Source organism: Puma concolor, chromosome B1, assembly GCF_028749965.1.
Source record: "Puma concolor isolate L17-30 chromosome B1, mPumCon1.1.hap2, whole genome shotgun sequence".
Taxonomy (NCBI): Eukaryota; Metazoa; Chordata; class Mammalia; order Carnivora; family Felidae; genus Puma; species Puma concolor.
In genome coordinates this window covers 23,150,079-23,167,629 of record NC_141670.1, presented here as the reverse complement: position 1 = coordinate 23,167,629, position 17,551 = coordinate 23,150,079, and the positions used below count along the sequence as shown (strand labels likewise).

At 35.5% G+C, this 17,551-nt stretch overlaps 1 protein-coding gene across 8 annotated transcripts in view; it reads left to right on the top strand.

Moving 5' to 3' along the window:
* The window catches only part of TUSC3 (tumor suppressor candidate 3), a 305,682-nt gene that overhangs the window by 128,476 nt on the left and 159,655 nt on the right, over window positions 1–17,551 (top strand). For all 8 annotated transcript variants that reach the window (XM_086703305.1, XM_086703302.1, XM_086703299.1 and 5 more), the window contains exon 2: window positions 3,154–3,323. In XM_086703305.1, the coding sequence (XP_086559431.1) occupies window positions 3,184–3,323 (140 nt within the window). In that variant the 5' untranslated portion in view covers window positions 3,154–3,183. The remainder of the gene's footprint in view (window positions 1–3,153; window positions 3,324–17,551) is intronic.

Here is a 17,551-nt window from a genome sequence, read left to right as displayed (position 1 = left end):
AGAAGGAGACACAGAATCTGAAATAGGCTTGAGGCTCTGAGCTGTCAGCACAGAGCCTTATGTGGGGCTCGAACTCACGGACCGCGAGATCATGACCTGAGCCGCATTCGGATGCTCAAATGACTGAGCCACCCAGGTGCCCCTAATTTAGATTTCTTTAGAAATCTAGACTTAGGAAAGTTTCAGGACAGATTTATTTCCTGTTCAGGATAATAAAGATCATTTTTACCTCTAGAGCAGAGGTTGGGCATGTTTGCCAGCAGTACCTTTAAAAGATTGGGTTTTCTTAACCTTAGAGTTCTTCAGCTCTCTCATAAACCCACTAAATGATCATCTATCCAGGCTGTTCCACACCAGCCCGGTGAGACTTGGGTGACAACATGGAGCTCATGGTGCCTTTTGTACCATGAGAATGGATTAACAAGTATGATGTATGTGTGTTTATAAAATGGAGTCACTTATATGTTGAATTAAAAATATATATATATATTTGAAATCATAGAAACAGTAGGGACAGAAAAGTCGTTGTCAGGAGCAGGCCCATAAAAGGGTGGTGGTAGAGGGGGACAAGGAAACTTGATAAAAGGTTACAAACTTTTAGATATAAGGTGAATAAGGTCTGAGGATCTAATGTAGAACATGGTGACTATAGAACTTAAGTGTTCTCGCCCACCCCCTCCCCCCCACCATAAATAAAGGAAAGAAAAAAAGGTATTCTTTGTGAGGTGATGAATATGTCAGTTAACTAGATGGAAGGAATCTTTTCACAGTGTATATGTATATCCATTCATCATGTTGTATACTTTAAGTATCTTACAGTTTTGTCACTTATACTTCAGTAAAGCTGGAAAACAAATAAACCTTGCCAGAGAAAAAAAGTATATTTCTGACTCAGGATACTTGTTTTTGCCAGCACGCTTGAAACTGGCTTGCTTCTTTGATAACTGAAAAAGTGAAAGTAAAACAAAATCTTCTACTTTTCAAATTTATTTAATGTCATGATAGATAACGTATTGGTGTAAAGATGTGATTGTTTTTAACAAGAAAAAATAGAGTAACGTTATTATAGACTTATTGTAGTATAGAAGTAGATGATTATAGAATCTAATTGTTATAGAATTATTATTAGAGAATTTAAAAGGAACGTGTGTGTTTGGGAGTGTCTCAGTAGCCCAGTCGGTTAAGCGTCTGGACTCTTGGTTTTGGCTCAGGTCAGGCTCTCACTGATGAGATCAAGCCCCGTGTCGGGATCTGCACTGACAGCGCTCAGCCTGCCTGGGATTCTCTCCCTCTCTGCTCTGCCCCTTCCCTCTTGGGCTGTGCGTTCTCTCTTTCTCTTCCTCTCAAGATAAATAAATAAATAAAAAAATAATAATAAGAGGAAAGTGTGTGTGTGTGTGTATTTGTTGAGAAAAGTATACTAAAACACCCTAGGAACCTGCAGACAAACTGCTGTTTTTTAGACCAGCTCTTTTTGCCCTCATTAGTGTATTAAGACTTTGCTTGATTTGCTAGTTGGAGGGTCTGTCTTTACATAGAGGGTCACAGTCCCTATAAATAAAATGCTTTATTTTAAAATTATTTCAGAAGAATTTATAGATGCTAAATTGACTCACTGAGTGTTAGGGTAAACAATTGAAGAGTTAAAATCATATTAAATATATGACAACTTTTATAAGACAAACACTAGGAAATTATGCTTAACATGGAAACAGCCTCACTTTATTCCTTAGAATTCAAAGTAAGAAAAGTTCGTGTAAGTCCTTCTGCTCAGTTTTTAGCTGTTTTGTGTGTATTGATGAAGCAGAGCAGTGTCTTCTAAAATTTTATTTAACTTTCAGTTTAGCAAGAGTATTGTTTTTATGGAAATATATTCATGTTCTATCTGCACGTGGAATTAAAGGCCTGCAGACAAATATAATCAAATCCAAATAATTGGCTTGTTTTGAGATTAGGATGAATTTCAGCTGGTATTTTTTGGTAAGGTAAAATTTTGTTGTCTTTTTTTTTTTAAGTAACATTATCCCAGTAATTAGTTATATTTCTTTTTTGTTATTGTCACTCTGCCATTGTGCATTTACCTGAATGTTGTGTCCAACTACTAACTAAGCATGATGCTCTTTGAGCAGGTTACTGCCCCTGCTTCCCTTTTCTCTTCCATTTCTTTTATCTTTTTTCTCCCTCAGGTAGGTGCAGAGCAGTTCAGCAAGTCTTTTACCCTAACTCAGGGTAAGATGCCTGCCTCTCCTCTCTCTTCCTCCTCCTTTCTTAAAAGTTTTATTGGGTTATCATTGATATACAAAACACTGAACACCCTTAATATATATATTGATGACTTCAACATATGTACAAATCTGTGATTCCATTACCACAATCAAAATACCAAACACATGCATCACCTTCAAAAATTGCCTTGTGTTCTTTGCATGTGTGCCTGCGTGTGTGTATGTGATAGCGTGAACACTTAACATGAGATCTGTCCTCTTTAGCATATTTTAAAGGTCACAATACTCAGTTGTTAACTATAGATACTGTGTGGTCCAGTAGATCTCAGGAACTTACTCATCTTGCTTAACTGAAACTATACCCATTGAGCAACAATTGTCCATTTCTTCCTCCCCTAACCCCTGGCAACCACTGTTTTTTCTCTGCTTCTAGGAGTTTGACTATCTTGGGAACCTCATACAAGTGGAATCATGCCATATTTATTCTTACATGACTGGCTTATTTCACTTGGCGTAATACCCTGTATTTTTATCCATGTTGTTGCAAATAGTAGGATTTCCTTCTTTTTTTAACATTGGACATCCTTTTTCAGAGCCTTGCTATATTTGCTTTTTATGTAATGGACAGCATGTTTTTCTGTATTTAGTGGTAGATTAGGGAAAAGCATGTGTGTTTTATCTTTGTGGAAGTGGTAGTCTGTTTTACTTTTTATGTCTGTTTTATAAACCTTTGCAAACTTTAGGGAAAATAAAATGAAATATTTTATGCATATACAGTCAATTAATAATAGATATATTCACCAAAAGAAAAACTTTTAACAGAAATTATTTTGGGGTAAGGTAGAATCTCATGCAATTCAGTATATATGAAATACATAGTGGAGGACTTTAACCCTGTGTAAATTTAAATTCCTGTGTTTAATTGCAGAATCTTTTAGCTGAAAAAGTAGAACAGCTGATGGAATGGAGTTCCAGGCGCTCAATCTTCCGAATGAATGGCGATAAATTCCGAAAATTTATAAAGGCACCACCTCGAAACTATTCTATGATTGTTATGTTCACTGCTCTTCAGCCTCAACGGCAGTGTTCTGTGTGCAGGTAATTTATGTGTTCTAAAAAATTTTAAAACTACTCTCCCATGCTTGTATATTTATTACACTTAAGTAAATCTATGTAATAGAATTCAACAGCTGTTCAAGGTTATAGTCTGCTCTAAATGTGCACTTCAAGGTAAGTTCAATATCGGTATATTTTAGAAAATAATTTTGGCTAATATTCTTTTACTGTGTGTAATACTTATTAACCAATGCAAGAGTAATCATAAAACATATTTTCTTCTTTATGTCCTGTATAAAGGTAAATGTGTGCTAAGATTTGTTTCGAATATTGTCTGTAAGTTACCTAATTATATTTTATGGGCAATCAAGTAACCTCCTTAAACATATTCTATTTTAACAGTTTAATCGAGAGTCATACTTTTACCTACAGAAATCCATTTACTTTTAATTACTTCCAGTGATTAGAAGGTTCTTCTATAAAACAGAAGTAAATCATTCATTTATAAATTTATTTATTTATTTATTTATTTAAAAAAATTTTTTTAATGTTTATTTTTGAGACAGAGAGAGACAGAGCATAAACGGGGGCGGGTCAGAGAGAGGGAGACACAGAATCTGAAGCAGGCTCCAGGCTCTTAGCTGTCAGCACAGAGCCCAACGGGGGGCTTGAACTCATGGACCGTAAGATCATGACTTGAGCCGAGGTCGGATGCTCAACTGACCGAGCCACCCAGGCGCCCCAGAAGTAAATTATTTAAATGATTGAAATATCTTTTAGTGGGAACATAGTAAGGAAAATTTTGGACAAGTACAAATACGTATGCAACATCCTTTAAAATTTTTTTTTTTAATGTTGAGATAATGTAGGTTCACATCTAATTGTAAGAAATAATGCAGAGAGATCCTATATACCTTTTGCTCAGTGTCCCCCAATGGTAACATCTTGTAAAACTGTAGTACAATGTCAAAAGTAGAGTATTGGTATTGATATAGAAGGTATACAACATATGATATAGAAGGTATTGTATAGAAGGTATACAACAGTTCCATTACCATAAGAATCCCTCCTCTTGCCCTTTATAGCCACATCCATGCACCCATTCCCATTCCACTCCCACATCCTGCATTTGTACTCCATTTTGTTGTTTTAATAATGTGATGTGGGTGGAATCCTACTCTTGATGATTTTTTGGGTTTGGTGTTTTATAATTTGCCATAATCCCCTCAGCATCCATCCAAGTTGTTGCATTTATCAATAGTCATCATTCTTTTTATTACTGAGTAAACTTTCATGGGGTGAATGTCCTGCAGTTTGTTAACCATCCATCTGTTACAGGACATCTGGATTGTTTCTGGTTTATGGCTATTAAAAATACAACTTTTGTGAACATTTTGGTGTGGATTTTTCTATGAACCTAAGGTTTCATTTCTCTGGGATATGGCTAGGTTGTTTGGTAGTTGCATGTTTTGCTTTATGAGAAACTGCCAAAATGTTTTCCAGAGTGGCTGTATCATTTTACATTTCCTCTAGCAGTGTATGCCTGATGTAGTTTTCCATATCTTCACCAGCATTTATCACTGTTTTAGCCATTTGACAAGTATGTAGTGATACCTCATTGTGGTTTTATTTTGCATTTTCCTTATGGCATAGGGTTGAACGTCTTTTCATCTGCTTATTTGTTGTCTGTATATCATGTCTTTGATGAACTATCTGTTCCTGCCTTTTGCCCACGTTTTAATTGGATTTTTTACTGAGTTTTGAGAGTTCCTTATGTATTGTAGATACTAGTCCTTTGTCAGACATGTAGCTTCCAAATATTTTCTCCTAGTCTATGGCTTATCTTTTCATGTTCATAACATATCTTTTGCAGATATTTATTTAATGAGTCCATTTTACCAGTTTCTTGGTTTATAATTTACTTTTGTTATCCAGGTGAACTCTTTGCCTAGCACTGTATCCCTAAATTTTTCTCTTATGTTGTTTTCTAAAAGTTTTATAGTTTTATGTTTTACATTTTAATCTGATCTTTGGAAGAAATTATGTAGTCTTTCATTATTAATGATGATACTAGCTGTAAATTTCTTTTAATGTTTACTTATTTTGAGAGACAGAGTGCAAGTGAGGGAAGGGCAGAGAGTGAGGGAGACAGAATCTGAAGCAGGCTCCAGGCTCTGAGCCTTTAGCACAGAGCCAGATGCGGGTCTCAGACCCAGGAACTCTGAGATAATGGCCTGAGCTGAAGTCGGGTGCTTAACCCACTGAGGCATCCAGGTGCCCCACTAGCTGTAAGATTTTTAAAGATGTTCTTTATCAACTTAAGCAAGTTCTCTATGAGTTTGCTGAGAATTCTGATCATGAATGGGTGTTGAATTTTATCAAAATTTTTTTTGGCATGAATGATAGGATTTTTCATCTTTAGGTGCTTAATATGGTACCTTATGGTAATTGATTTTTGTATGTTGAACCAACCTTCCATTTTGGAATAAATCCTACTGGGTTATGGTGTATTCTTTTTATGTATTGCTGGATTCTATTTGCTAATAAAAATCCATTACAAATAAGCATCTAAGTTTATGATAGATATTGATCTATACTTCTTTATTTTTTATACTCTTTTTAGTCTAGTTTGGTATCAGGCTAATACTGGCCTCATAAAATGATTTGGAAAATGTTTTCTCCTCATTTACTTTCTGGAAGAGATTGTGTAAAATTACACAGTTTTAGAAGATAGTGTTAGCTAGTGTTAATTCTTCTTTAAATATTTGATAGAATCCTTCAGTAAAACCATTTTGGCCTTGTGATTTTAAATTGCATTATTTCATTTCCTCAGTGGTTAAGGACAATTCAGATTATCTATTTCTTCTTGGCTGAACACTTGTTCTTCTCAAGAACAAACACTTTTTTATGCGGTGTCTCCACATCTTCACTCTTCATGTTGTATATTTATGTGTAGACTTTTAGATTTTAAATAATTGTGAATTCGATTGCAAACTGAAGTTGTTAGTAACGTGGGTCAATGGAAAAAAGTTTAATTCATTCAGACTAGTTTGCAGAAAGGGAATTTCGGTGTCTCAGAATTCTCTAGAAGGATTGGGTCACCTGGGTGGCTCAGTTGGTTAAGTGTCTAATTCTTGATTCTGGCTCCGGTCATGATCTCAGTTTGTGGGATTGAGTCCCATGTCTCGAGACATGGGCTGCGCTGAGAGCATGGACCCTGCTTGGGATTCTCCTCTCCCTCTCTCTGCCCCTCACCTGCTTTCTCCCTCTCCCTCCCTCTGTCTCCCTCCCTCTGTCTCTTTCTTTCTCTCTCTCTCTCTCTCTCTCTCTCTCTCTCTCGGCTTTCAAAATAAAAAAAAAATTTCTAGAAGGATCTTATTATGACCCTATGACCCGATAAAGACTGTATGTTGGGGGCATGTCTGAAAGCGGGTAGAGAAGAAGGTGAGCAAAGTATTTTGAAAAACAGCATTGCAGATGATTCTGGGTTCTTCTCCTATCGTATATGAGGACCAGTATTCAAGTTGGCATTAACAGTGTTGTCACATTTGGGCTAGCACATTTGGATAAAGGTTTCTTTACCTTCAAGGATGCCGTAAGATCCTACTCAGACAAAAACACCACCTTAACTGGCATTTTGGTGTAATATTTAATTTTTCACTAAAAATACGTGTCTTCTGGCATCCTACAATACTGTATATTTCAGGGAAATAATTCGCTCTTAAAAAGTAAATATATTGATTTCCTATATTTGTCACTATTAAGAAGAAATATATTTAATTTATCATTATGTTTTTTTGTAACTGTGACCTAGAAAGACTTTGTTATCCAAGTATTTTACTTTATAGTTATATAAAATTGCATGTATTCTGATGACATAAACTATAACATACTGTTAAATGCTATATCCTTTAGGTATTATTTTACTTACTGCATTATGTTTTTAAATGAATTATCGAATATGGAACCTTCATTTTTTAATGACACATAGGCCAAAATAACCTGTGTATTACAGCCTATTTTGTAATAAACTGTAACATTTTAGAAAAGTTTTAGATTATATAAGAGAAAAATATTGAAGTTATTAGAAAAGTTAAGACAATTTGTGGATCAAGGAAGGGGTGGGATTTTTAGAGAATTAAAAATAGGTGAAGGTTTAGAGGCAAATAGAAAGTAAACAGCAGACATGGTTCCCATATCCAGAATTCTTTTTTCTTCCCCTAGAATTCTGATGTAATTGTTTTGGGATGGGACTGAGGCATTGCCACTTTAAAAAACACGATCTCTGGGTGATTCTAGTGTGCAGCCAGTAGAGAAAGGGAAGGTAAGAAGCAGGTACATGATTCATACCTTTTGTTTATTTACTTTCATTGAGGAGCATCAAGAATATGGAGGTTAAATGGGGCGCCTGGGTGGCGCAGTCGGTTGAGCGTCCGACTTCAGCCAGGTCACGATCTCGCGGTCCGTGGGTTCGAGCCCCGCGTCAGGCTCTGGGCTGATGGCTCAGAGCCTGGAGCCTGTTTCCGATTCTGTGTCTCCCTCTCTCTCTGCCCCTCCCCCATTCATGCTCTGTCTCTCTCTGTCCCAAAAATAAATAAACGTTGAAAAAAAAAAAATTAAAAAAAAAAAAGAATATGGAGGTTAACTAACTGAATGACCATGTAGCATTGAGAATCCTTTTGAAACTATAATATCCAAATTCTTAGTGAAGAATCTGTAGAAATTAATGACTTTTTTCCCCTAATCAATACTCAGCAATCAAGGAAGAAGAACACTCTTCTTATAAGTTGGCATGTTTGGTTTATGGTGTGAACTGGATTAGGCAGATGATTTCCGAGTGCTAGGAAGAGTGTATTTGAAACATAAAACTCTGGGTTCAGTGTTGGGTGATGGGTCAGAGGAAACTGGAGTCCCCTGATAAACTTAGCTAAATTTCACAAGAGTGGAAAGTTTTGTGTAAAAGTGGGATGGGATTGAAAGTTAGGAAGTAGTTATAGAAGGTTTTATTTAATAAGTAAACTGGTGAAATATAATGTAGATTATTATTGATCTTGTAGAGACATTTGAGGAGCTATAAGGCTATGGTAATATCTATGTTATAAACATGTATTTGAAATTACTCAGGGTGATCATGGAGCTGGAGAGGAAAAAAATGAAGTGAGCTGGTAGAGGGATACTTTGGACTTTGGTGGATGAGGATAACAAATTTATACTACAGGATAGTATATAAACCTCAAAGAAAGATCCGTTAAGTAATTGTGGTTTAGCAGTGGTCTGTGATTTCTATTGAGCCAACAGAGTACTAACTGTAACCCATATAATAATGGGCAGCGTGGGCCAAAGAGATTCCAGGGTGACAACTATGATGAAATACAGTTTCAAATAAAATTTTCAAGAAAAATTATTCAAATTATGTTTCTTTATTATAAATTAAGCCACAAAAAATATGTAGATTCATTGAGAAAGGCAGCCTATCATCAGTAGCCATTTTTTTTTTTAACATGAATTAAATTTTCCTGGATCCTTCTGTGTCATTGTAATTTTGGACCATTTTAATAATACTACTATAATTTTTATAATTCTATCAAATCATTGAAAAGTTTATAGCTACAATTTTTTTCATAGCTATAATTTAAAACTCTTAGTGCTGTCTTCTGTGAGATGTTTTTGCCGTCTTTATTTTAAGAAAAAGTGAAATTTTCTTCCAGAGTTAACTCAGATTTTCCAGTTGCTTTTCTACTGAAAGGCTGGTAAATGAGCTATTGGCTTCCTTGTAAACTTTCTTACCAAATCATTCTGCTTTTCTTTTACAGTTAGTTTACTCACAAATTTCAGAATTCAATTCTCACCTTCCTCAGTTCTAACATCAAACTCCTTGGGCAAATGAAGTTGTTAATTAAGACTGCTCAGTACAGGGGCGCCTGGGTGGCTCAGTCGGTTAAGCGTCCGACTTCATCCCGGGTCACGATCTCGCGGTCCGTGAGTTTGAGCCCCGCATGGGGCTCTGGGCTGATGGCTCAGAGCCTGGAGCCTGCTTCCGATTCTGTGTCCCGCTCTCTCTCTGCCCCTCCCCTGTTCATGCTCTGTCTCTCTCTGTCTCAAAAATAAATAAACGTTAAAAAAAAAAATATTTCTAAAAAAGACTGCTCAGTACAATTCTCACTTCCTCTAGGTGTTTACTCCAAACTTCCTTTATCATATTGTACTCTAGGGAGCATTTCCCATAATTGCTAAGTCTTTTAGGTGTATTCTACCACAACGTTACTCATCTCTTCCAGAATTCACTAAAAATTCTAAGAACAAAATATCTTTTTCTAAGATTATTATGGATCAATAGATGTAGGAAAAAAATCAAGTAAAGGAAAATTAAAAAGTCATGTAGAATCAAGCAGGGTGCATGTGTAACCAAAGTTTTGGTGATGTGTTGGAGATTAGTATGTTACTGGATTTCTATAAATGAAAAAGATTAGTAATTATACAGGTATTTTAAAGAGGAATGTGAATAAATTATGATATTGACACATGAATATTACCTGGATAACATCCTTCCTCCTCTAGGTATAATAATTAATTATGTATAAACTATTGGGGTCCCATGTGAAGTCATTTATATAGTATCTCATGTCATTCTCACTACTCAGGAAGGTACTCCTGAAGAAATAACCATTGTATAGATGAGAACATCAAAACTAAGAGGTTATGTAATTTATCCAAAGTCACGCAGCTTATACCTGTCAGGAATGAGGTTTGGAACTCCAGAGCTGTTAGAGTTTAATGTTTTCCTTAGTGTACATGTTCACCATTGCCTTTACCCTGTGAACTGTACTTTGTATTTTGCTTTTGCGTTGCCTTCTAAGATTATTAATCTTTTAGGGCAGGGATCCATAAGCCAGCATTTCTTAAATTCATTAGATCATGAAAAGCTTTGATTCAGAGTAGCCATCTCCTAGCAAGGACTGGCAGTTTAGAGATGGCTGGTGAAAACTGTGAAAGGAGCTCATCATCAGCCTTTGGTTTTACTACAGTGAGCTTATATTTCTTAGGAGATTAGATTCTAAAGTGAGCACAGAAGGTGAAAATTGCATAAAAATAAAATTACCCTTGTACATAGCTTAATGCACATATAAGTTCTTTATAAATGGTTTGGGGACTACAACCTTCTCATTTCCTCTTTGCTTTAGATAATATTTCTCTATGACTTAATTCTTAATACTTAAGAATTCAGTATTCCTCATATGCTTGATTACCTGAACAGAGTATTTCACTTCTTTGTCAAAGACTGGCAAACTCTCATGCATTGACACACACATTCTTTGCCTGGCTTGAGTGTTACCTGAGAACTGTTTCAGGCTTGATTGAATCCATGACCAGTGTAATATAAATAATGATCTCACTTCTTGATGAGCTCCGTCTAGTTTAATTTTTTTTTAAGTGAAGGCATATATATAACTTACTCATTGTATGAAATTTCTTGCTAGGTGTCTCTTCCTCAGATTGGGTAATTTCAACTATTTTAGTATTTTCAATGAACTCAGTGTGACATTGTAACATTCGTGGAGCGCTTTGTATTTTCCATATTGTTTCCGTGTTCCATTTCGTTGTTTTTAAGTCTGCTTTTAGTCCCCCCATAATTTAAATTTCAAACCTACCAGTAATTGAAACAGTAGTACAAGGACATCAGTCTACTTTTTACCAATATTCACTAATTATTAACATTTTGCCACATTTCCTTTTACACGTTTTTAAATACAGATAAAAAATAACACCAAATATATCTATAATTTTTAGACATTGTGAAATATCACCACTGAATACTTTAGTATGCAACTTTTCAGAAAAGGACTGCCTTACATAATTAGAATACCATTATCATTTTTAAGTGAATTAACATTAATTCAATGATATATTCTTATACTGTCCATATTGAAATTTTGCATTTGTCTCCAAAATGTGTTTTGGTTCTTATTTTTTTTTTCAACTTCATCAAAAATTTGAAATGGAAGTATCCTTAACATACAATATTATATTAGTCTCAGATATATAACAGTGATTGGACATTTATATACATTGTGTTCATTACAAAATGTTCACCATGATAAATGTAGTTATCATCTGCCACTCTACAATGTTATGACGTTTTGACTGTATTCCCTGTACTTCTTATTCTTGTGACTTCTTTATTTTGTAACCGGAAGTTCGTACGTCTTACTCCTTTTTACCTATTTCACCACCCCTTTCAACCCTCTCCCCTCTGGCAAACACCAGTTTGTTCTCTGTTTTTATGAGTCTCTTTCTGTTGTTTGTTTGCTTGCTTGTTTGTTTTGCTTTTTTAGATTCCACATAGAAGTGAAATGATACGGTGTCTTTCTTTGTCTATTTCATTTAACATAATATCCTCTAGGTCTACCCTGTTGTCATAAATGGCAAGATTTTTTTTCTTTTTTTAAGGCTGAGTAATAATATTCCATTGTGTATATACCACATTTTCTTTATCCAGTTAGCTATCAGTGGATGTCAGGGTTGCTTTCATATCTTGGCTACTGGAAATAATGCTACAGTGAACATAGGGGTGTGTATAACTTTTCAAATTTGTGTTTTCTGGTTTTTTTTGGCTGAATATCCTGAAGAGAAATTACTAGGTCATATGGTATTTCTATTTTTAATATTTTGAGGAACCTCAGTACTATTTTCTTCAGTGGTTGCACCAATTTATATTCCCACCAGTAGTCTATACGTTTTCAGCAACATTTGTTATTTGTTGTCTTCTTAGTTCTAGCCATTCTGACTGGTGTGAGGTGATGTCTTATTGTGATCTGGATTTGCATTTTCCTGATGATGAGCATTTTTTTCCTGTGTCTGTCGGCCATCTTACATCTTCTTTGCAGAAATGACTGTTTACATCCTCTGCCCATTTTTAATTAGATTATTTTGTTTTCTTGATGTTGAGTTGTAAGGGTTCTTTATATATTTTGGATATTAACCCCTTATCAGATACATGTTTCATAAATACCTTGTTCTTTTCACTTTGTTACATTGTTTTGTTGATGATTTTCTTCACTGTGTTAAAAGCTTTTTATTTTGATGCAGTGCAAATTGTTTCTTTTTGCTTTTGTTTCCCCTGCCTCAGGAGACAGATGCAAAGAAACACTGCTAAGACCAATTACTGCCTACGTAATCTTAAGGGATTTTATGGTTTCAGGTTTTACGTTAAGCCTTTAGTCCATTTTGAGCTTATTTTTGTATAGGTGTAAGAAAGTGGTCCAGCTTCTTCAGAATGTAGAGATGGTTTCTTCCCCTTTGTACATTCTTGTCTCCTTTGTTGTAGATGAACTGACCCTATACATGCAAGTTTATTTCTGGGTTGTCTCTTCTTTTCCATGGATCTGTATTCCTATTTTTATGCTAGTACAATATTATTTTGATTACTATAGCTTTTTTTTTGACATTTTATTTTTTGAGAGACAGAGCATGAGTAGGGGAGGGACAGAGAGAGAGGGAGACACAGAACCCAAAACAGGCTCCAGGCTCTGAGCTGTCTGCAGAATCCAACACGGGGCTACAACCCTTGAATGCGAGATTATGACCTGAGCTGAAGTCGGATGCTCAACTTACTGAGCCACCCAGGCATCTCTGATTACTCTAGCTTTGTAGTAGATGTTGAATTCTCAGTTATGATACCTCCAAGTTTTGTTCTTCTTTCTCTGCTTTGGCTACTTGGGGTCTTTAGTGGTTCCATACAGATTTTAGGATTATTTGTTCTAGTTCTGCGAAAAATACTATTGAATTTTGATTGGGATTGCATTGAATCCATAGAGTGCTTCGGGTAGTATGGAGGTCTTAACGGTGTTAATTCTTCTAGTCCACGAGCATGGTACATCTTGCCATCTGTTTGTGTCACTTTCATTTTCTTTCATCAGTGTTTTATAAATTTCAGAATACAGGTCTTTTACCTCCTTAGTTTATTCCTAGATATTTTATTTGTTTGGGTGCAGTTTGTAAATGTAATTGTCTTATTAATTTCTCTTTCTGCTACTTTATTAATAGTGTATAGAAGTGCAACTGATTTTTGTTTATTAATTTTGTATGCTGGGACTTCACGTATTTGTTTATGGAGTCTTTATTTAGGGTTTACTATGAATAGCATCATGTCATCTGCAAATAGTGACAATTTTACTCTTTCCTTACTAATTTGGATGCCTTTTCTTCTTCTTATTGTTGGAGCTGAAGCTTTATGCTTTCTTAAACACTAAGCACTGGATAGTCTCTTATCTATCCTTAGGTACAGTTTACCATGGTACTGATGACAAGGTAGTATTAGACTTTCACATGAGGAACACGGGAGTGCATATTGTGCCCCTAAGAAATGTTGTTTATAATTATTGAGGTTCCCCAGTAGGACCTACGTGATTTAAGGGGCACTGGTTGACAGTGCCTCCGATGTCCTCTTTTGACTGGTTGGTAGACTTCACCCAACTGGTTTGCATGGTTAAATTGTGTGCATGATACTAGGCAGCACCTGAGGATAGTCTCACTTGTCTTATTTGCCCATGCCATTAACATGATATCCCTTGTCTACTCCCAGGAAGCAATAGCCGTGGGAATGGGCTGAGAAAAATATCTAGAAAGGTTGATTGATGTTTTGTATGGAAGCCAAGTAGCCATTTTTGTTCCCCATAAATTCCTTAAGCTTCAGAAGAATGGCAAGGTTAGTTCAGAGCCCACTGGTAGAAGATGGCAGGTCCAGCAATTGGGTAATTTAAGGGTGCTTGAATGGTTTTTGGAGAGCTGCACTTGGGTGTGTTTTTTTTATTTCGAGGAAGTCTCCAAGTGTGGTTCTTAAAGGCAAAAGATCATGTCTCTCCTTTTCCCGTACCTCCCAGGGTCTGAGGTGTTCTCTTTTCATGTGCTGAAATTGCTGCTTGCCTTCTACCACCATAAAATCAGTGTCTCTCATCCTATCTTTTTAGTCCAACTTTGATATCATGCCTTTTTCACTTTTATGTTGTTTTTGTTCTCTTACCTGTTTTAAATTCTTTTCAGTGGTGTCCTTTATTACATTTTCAGTCAACTCTGTTCTTTGAGCACCTTGCAATACAGTGCTCAGTTCTTCAAGGATTCTGCTTTGTTTTGTGTAGTCTTGTTTATTCCTTCTGTTGATTTTTTGGTCGACTCTCACCTAACATCTTCCTGTTTTTATTTCTCTTTTGAGTTTTTGAATTTCTAATGTAAGTGTTTGTTTTTTTAATATCCTCAAATGCTTACTTAATGATGCTTGCTACAGTTGGAATACTGTGTTTTATTTTTCTCTTCATGGTTGTTTTCTTAGGTAAATTTTTCATCAGTTGAAGGATCATGCACTTTTGGTTTTCTTTTTTGTGTGTTTGTTTTCTTTTTATAGTAGCATCGCATGGATACTGCTTGCTATTTGCTGCTTTAATTTTTTTTCTTTTCTACACTGGAAATAATAGTGTGTATGTGAGAGTGATGGTTATCCTAATAGTTTTTTTATGTTATGTTATGTTATGTTATGTTATGTTATGTTATGTTATGTTACGTTATGTTTAAGTAATCTCTACACCCCAATGTGGGGCTGGAACCTACAATCCGACATCAAGAGTCTCATGATCTACTGACTGAGCCAGCCAGGCACACCTAGCCTACTAGTTTTTAATTTTTTTTTTTTTAACTCAGGTACCCTTTTCTCTTTATAAAGTGGAATAGGTTGAACACAGCAGTTTTCTCCTTCCTTCCTTCGTTCCTTCCTTCTCATGACTTGCTTCTCCCTTCACTATATCAACAAGCCCCTAAGTACTGTCTAGCTCTCCTGTGTCGCCTCATTTCCCAGAGTAGTGCATCCTCGAGACTGCTATGTTGGTTCCTGTATACTTTTAGGCCTCTTATTTTATACTGGCCAGCAGCCACTTGTCTTATCCACCAATTCTTAGACCTATTGTCAATATTTCCTAATTCAGGTGAGATATTTTCTTTCTTTGCGTGATTTTTCTGTTTTGCATTTCACCACTGCTAGAATTTCTCTTCCACTCCTTTTCCATGGTCTCCACCCTTACTTCCCATTCTTGGATGGGTAGGAGGTTGCAGATGTTGATTTTCCCACTTTTGTATATTTCACAGTCTGTAGTCTACTTTTTATCCTAGTTATGCTACAAGGATGAATAGTTTTGTTTCCTCTTCTGGTCGATCTGCACACTTTTTAGAAGTTGTTAGTTGGTTGTTATTATCTGACAAGAAAAGTGAACTCTTCAAGCAGAGTTAATCTTAGTAGGAAAATTTGGAGTCTGCACACAAGTGAAAAAGTTCTTTGAAGGAAAAACTATTCTATAAATACGATGATAATTTGTCAATGCTAGATCACATGCAATTAAGGGCGTTGCATTTTCTGTGTACTAAGTAGGATTTGATTGAATGAAATTATGATTAATATTACATAATTGGAAAAAAACACATTGAAAAGTTTCTTAATACAGTTATGGAAGCAAGTAGGCATAAAATAGTATTCTATTCCTTTAGAAAGCTTTATTTATGAAGATTATAGCTAAAATGATACACTTATAGTCTTGATAGCTACTCTCAAGCATTCAAAATAAAGTTAATTTTATCTGTAATGCCAGAAATACTATTCATATATATAAATTCATACTCACAAATTATAAAATGTTATATTTAAGCATTTGTCCTTGATTTCCATGATTTTAGGATGTGTTAGTCATTAATATATTAAGTATAGCTTACTATTTATTGGGTTCCCAACCTTAGTCCCTCATTAATTTCTCTTAGATACATAGGAGGCTTGGTCCCATGTGACTACTTTGTACAATCAGTGCTTTGTCAATTATAACAACTTCAGATTTATTCTTTGTGGTAGATCATTGTCTTTGTGAGTAAAATCCAATGAACAACATGACTTGGTTGTTATTTGTTTTGCATAGGTGATGAACCTGTGCAGAAATCAGTTAACATATAGCAGACCCAAGATTACTAACCTTAGAAAGGATTGGTGTATGGGAACTTGGATTTTAGGAGTGTTCCCACAATTCCATAACTGATAAGAGTGGCTCACTGTACCTAAACTCTTTATCCAAACAATGTGGTTCATGCGGAACACCTGTCTTTCTTCTGAGAGTCTGGAATTTTGGTTATGTGTTAGACAGAGGGAATCTACATGATTGGCCCTCCGTACACACCCTGGACACTAAATCTTTAGTCAGCTTTTTTGGGTGTTGTTACAGCTCACTGTTGAAGGAATTAAGTGGATCTTGTGTGACTCCACTGGGAGTCACTCTTTGACCTTTGCATCTAGTTTCCTCAACCTGATTGCAGATCCCTTTTCTCTTTGTTGATTTTATTTTGTATTCTTCCACTATAATAAATCTTAACCTTTCACTGCAGTGAATATGACTATATGCTAATTCCTGTGAGTCCTTTTTTGTGAATATCTGAGCTTGGGGTTGATACCGAGGACCCCTAACATGAAACCTGTTAATAATTATGAAGTATTTATTAACACTCTAGGCAAGGAAGTAATATATTCATTATTCATGTAAGTTTTTTAATTCAAATTCTCATTTTTCAGGTCTGCAGAGTAGGGTTTATTATTTTGTTTTTCCCTTAATCTAAACAGAACTGGCAATAAAAAAAATCTTTATTTTGTGAAGTTGTGGTTTTCCGCCATGGAATTGGATACTACTGTGATGATACAATGTTATATTGATCCTGACATTTAATTTATTTATTGAACAGTCAGTATGTATAGATATTGTTCTGGATGCTAGGGAGAGAATGTGAACAAACTGACCTGGTTGCAGCTCTCATTGATCTCAGAAATTTAGTTGAAGAGCTCAATAGTATCACATTACATAGTTAACCTTCTAATTACCTGTCTCGCAAATACGATGAAGGAAAAGCACAGAGATCTTTGAGAGGACCCTGCTCTTCTCTGTTAATACTCATGTCTAAAACAGGCTTATTTTGCAAAATAATAATTGAGGTAATAAGATCTATGTGATGAGTAGGCATTTACAAGGTATGTATATCTGTTCCTATTTCTGGACAAGTTTGTGTGATGTGTGTGTAGAGTGTGTCTGTGCTCTGTGTCTAGACAAAGTAAGGTTGAAGAGAGGAAGGAAGAGCATGTAAAAACAATTCAACTTCATGAGTAAGCCTAGTTTATTGAAGGAAGTAAAAGAAAATTTGGGGGCCTCGTGTAGAGTAAGAGGGAATAGATGATGATATTTGAAAATGCAGTCAGGAGA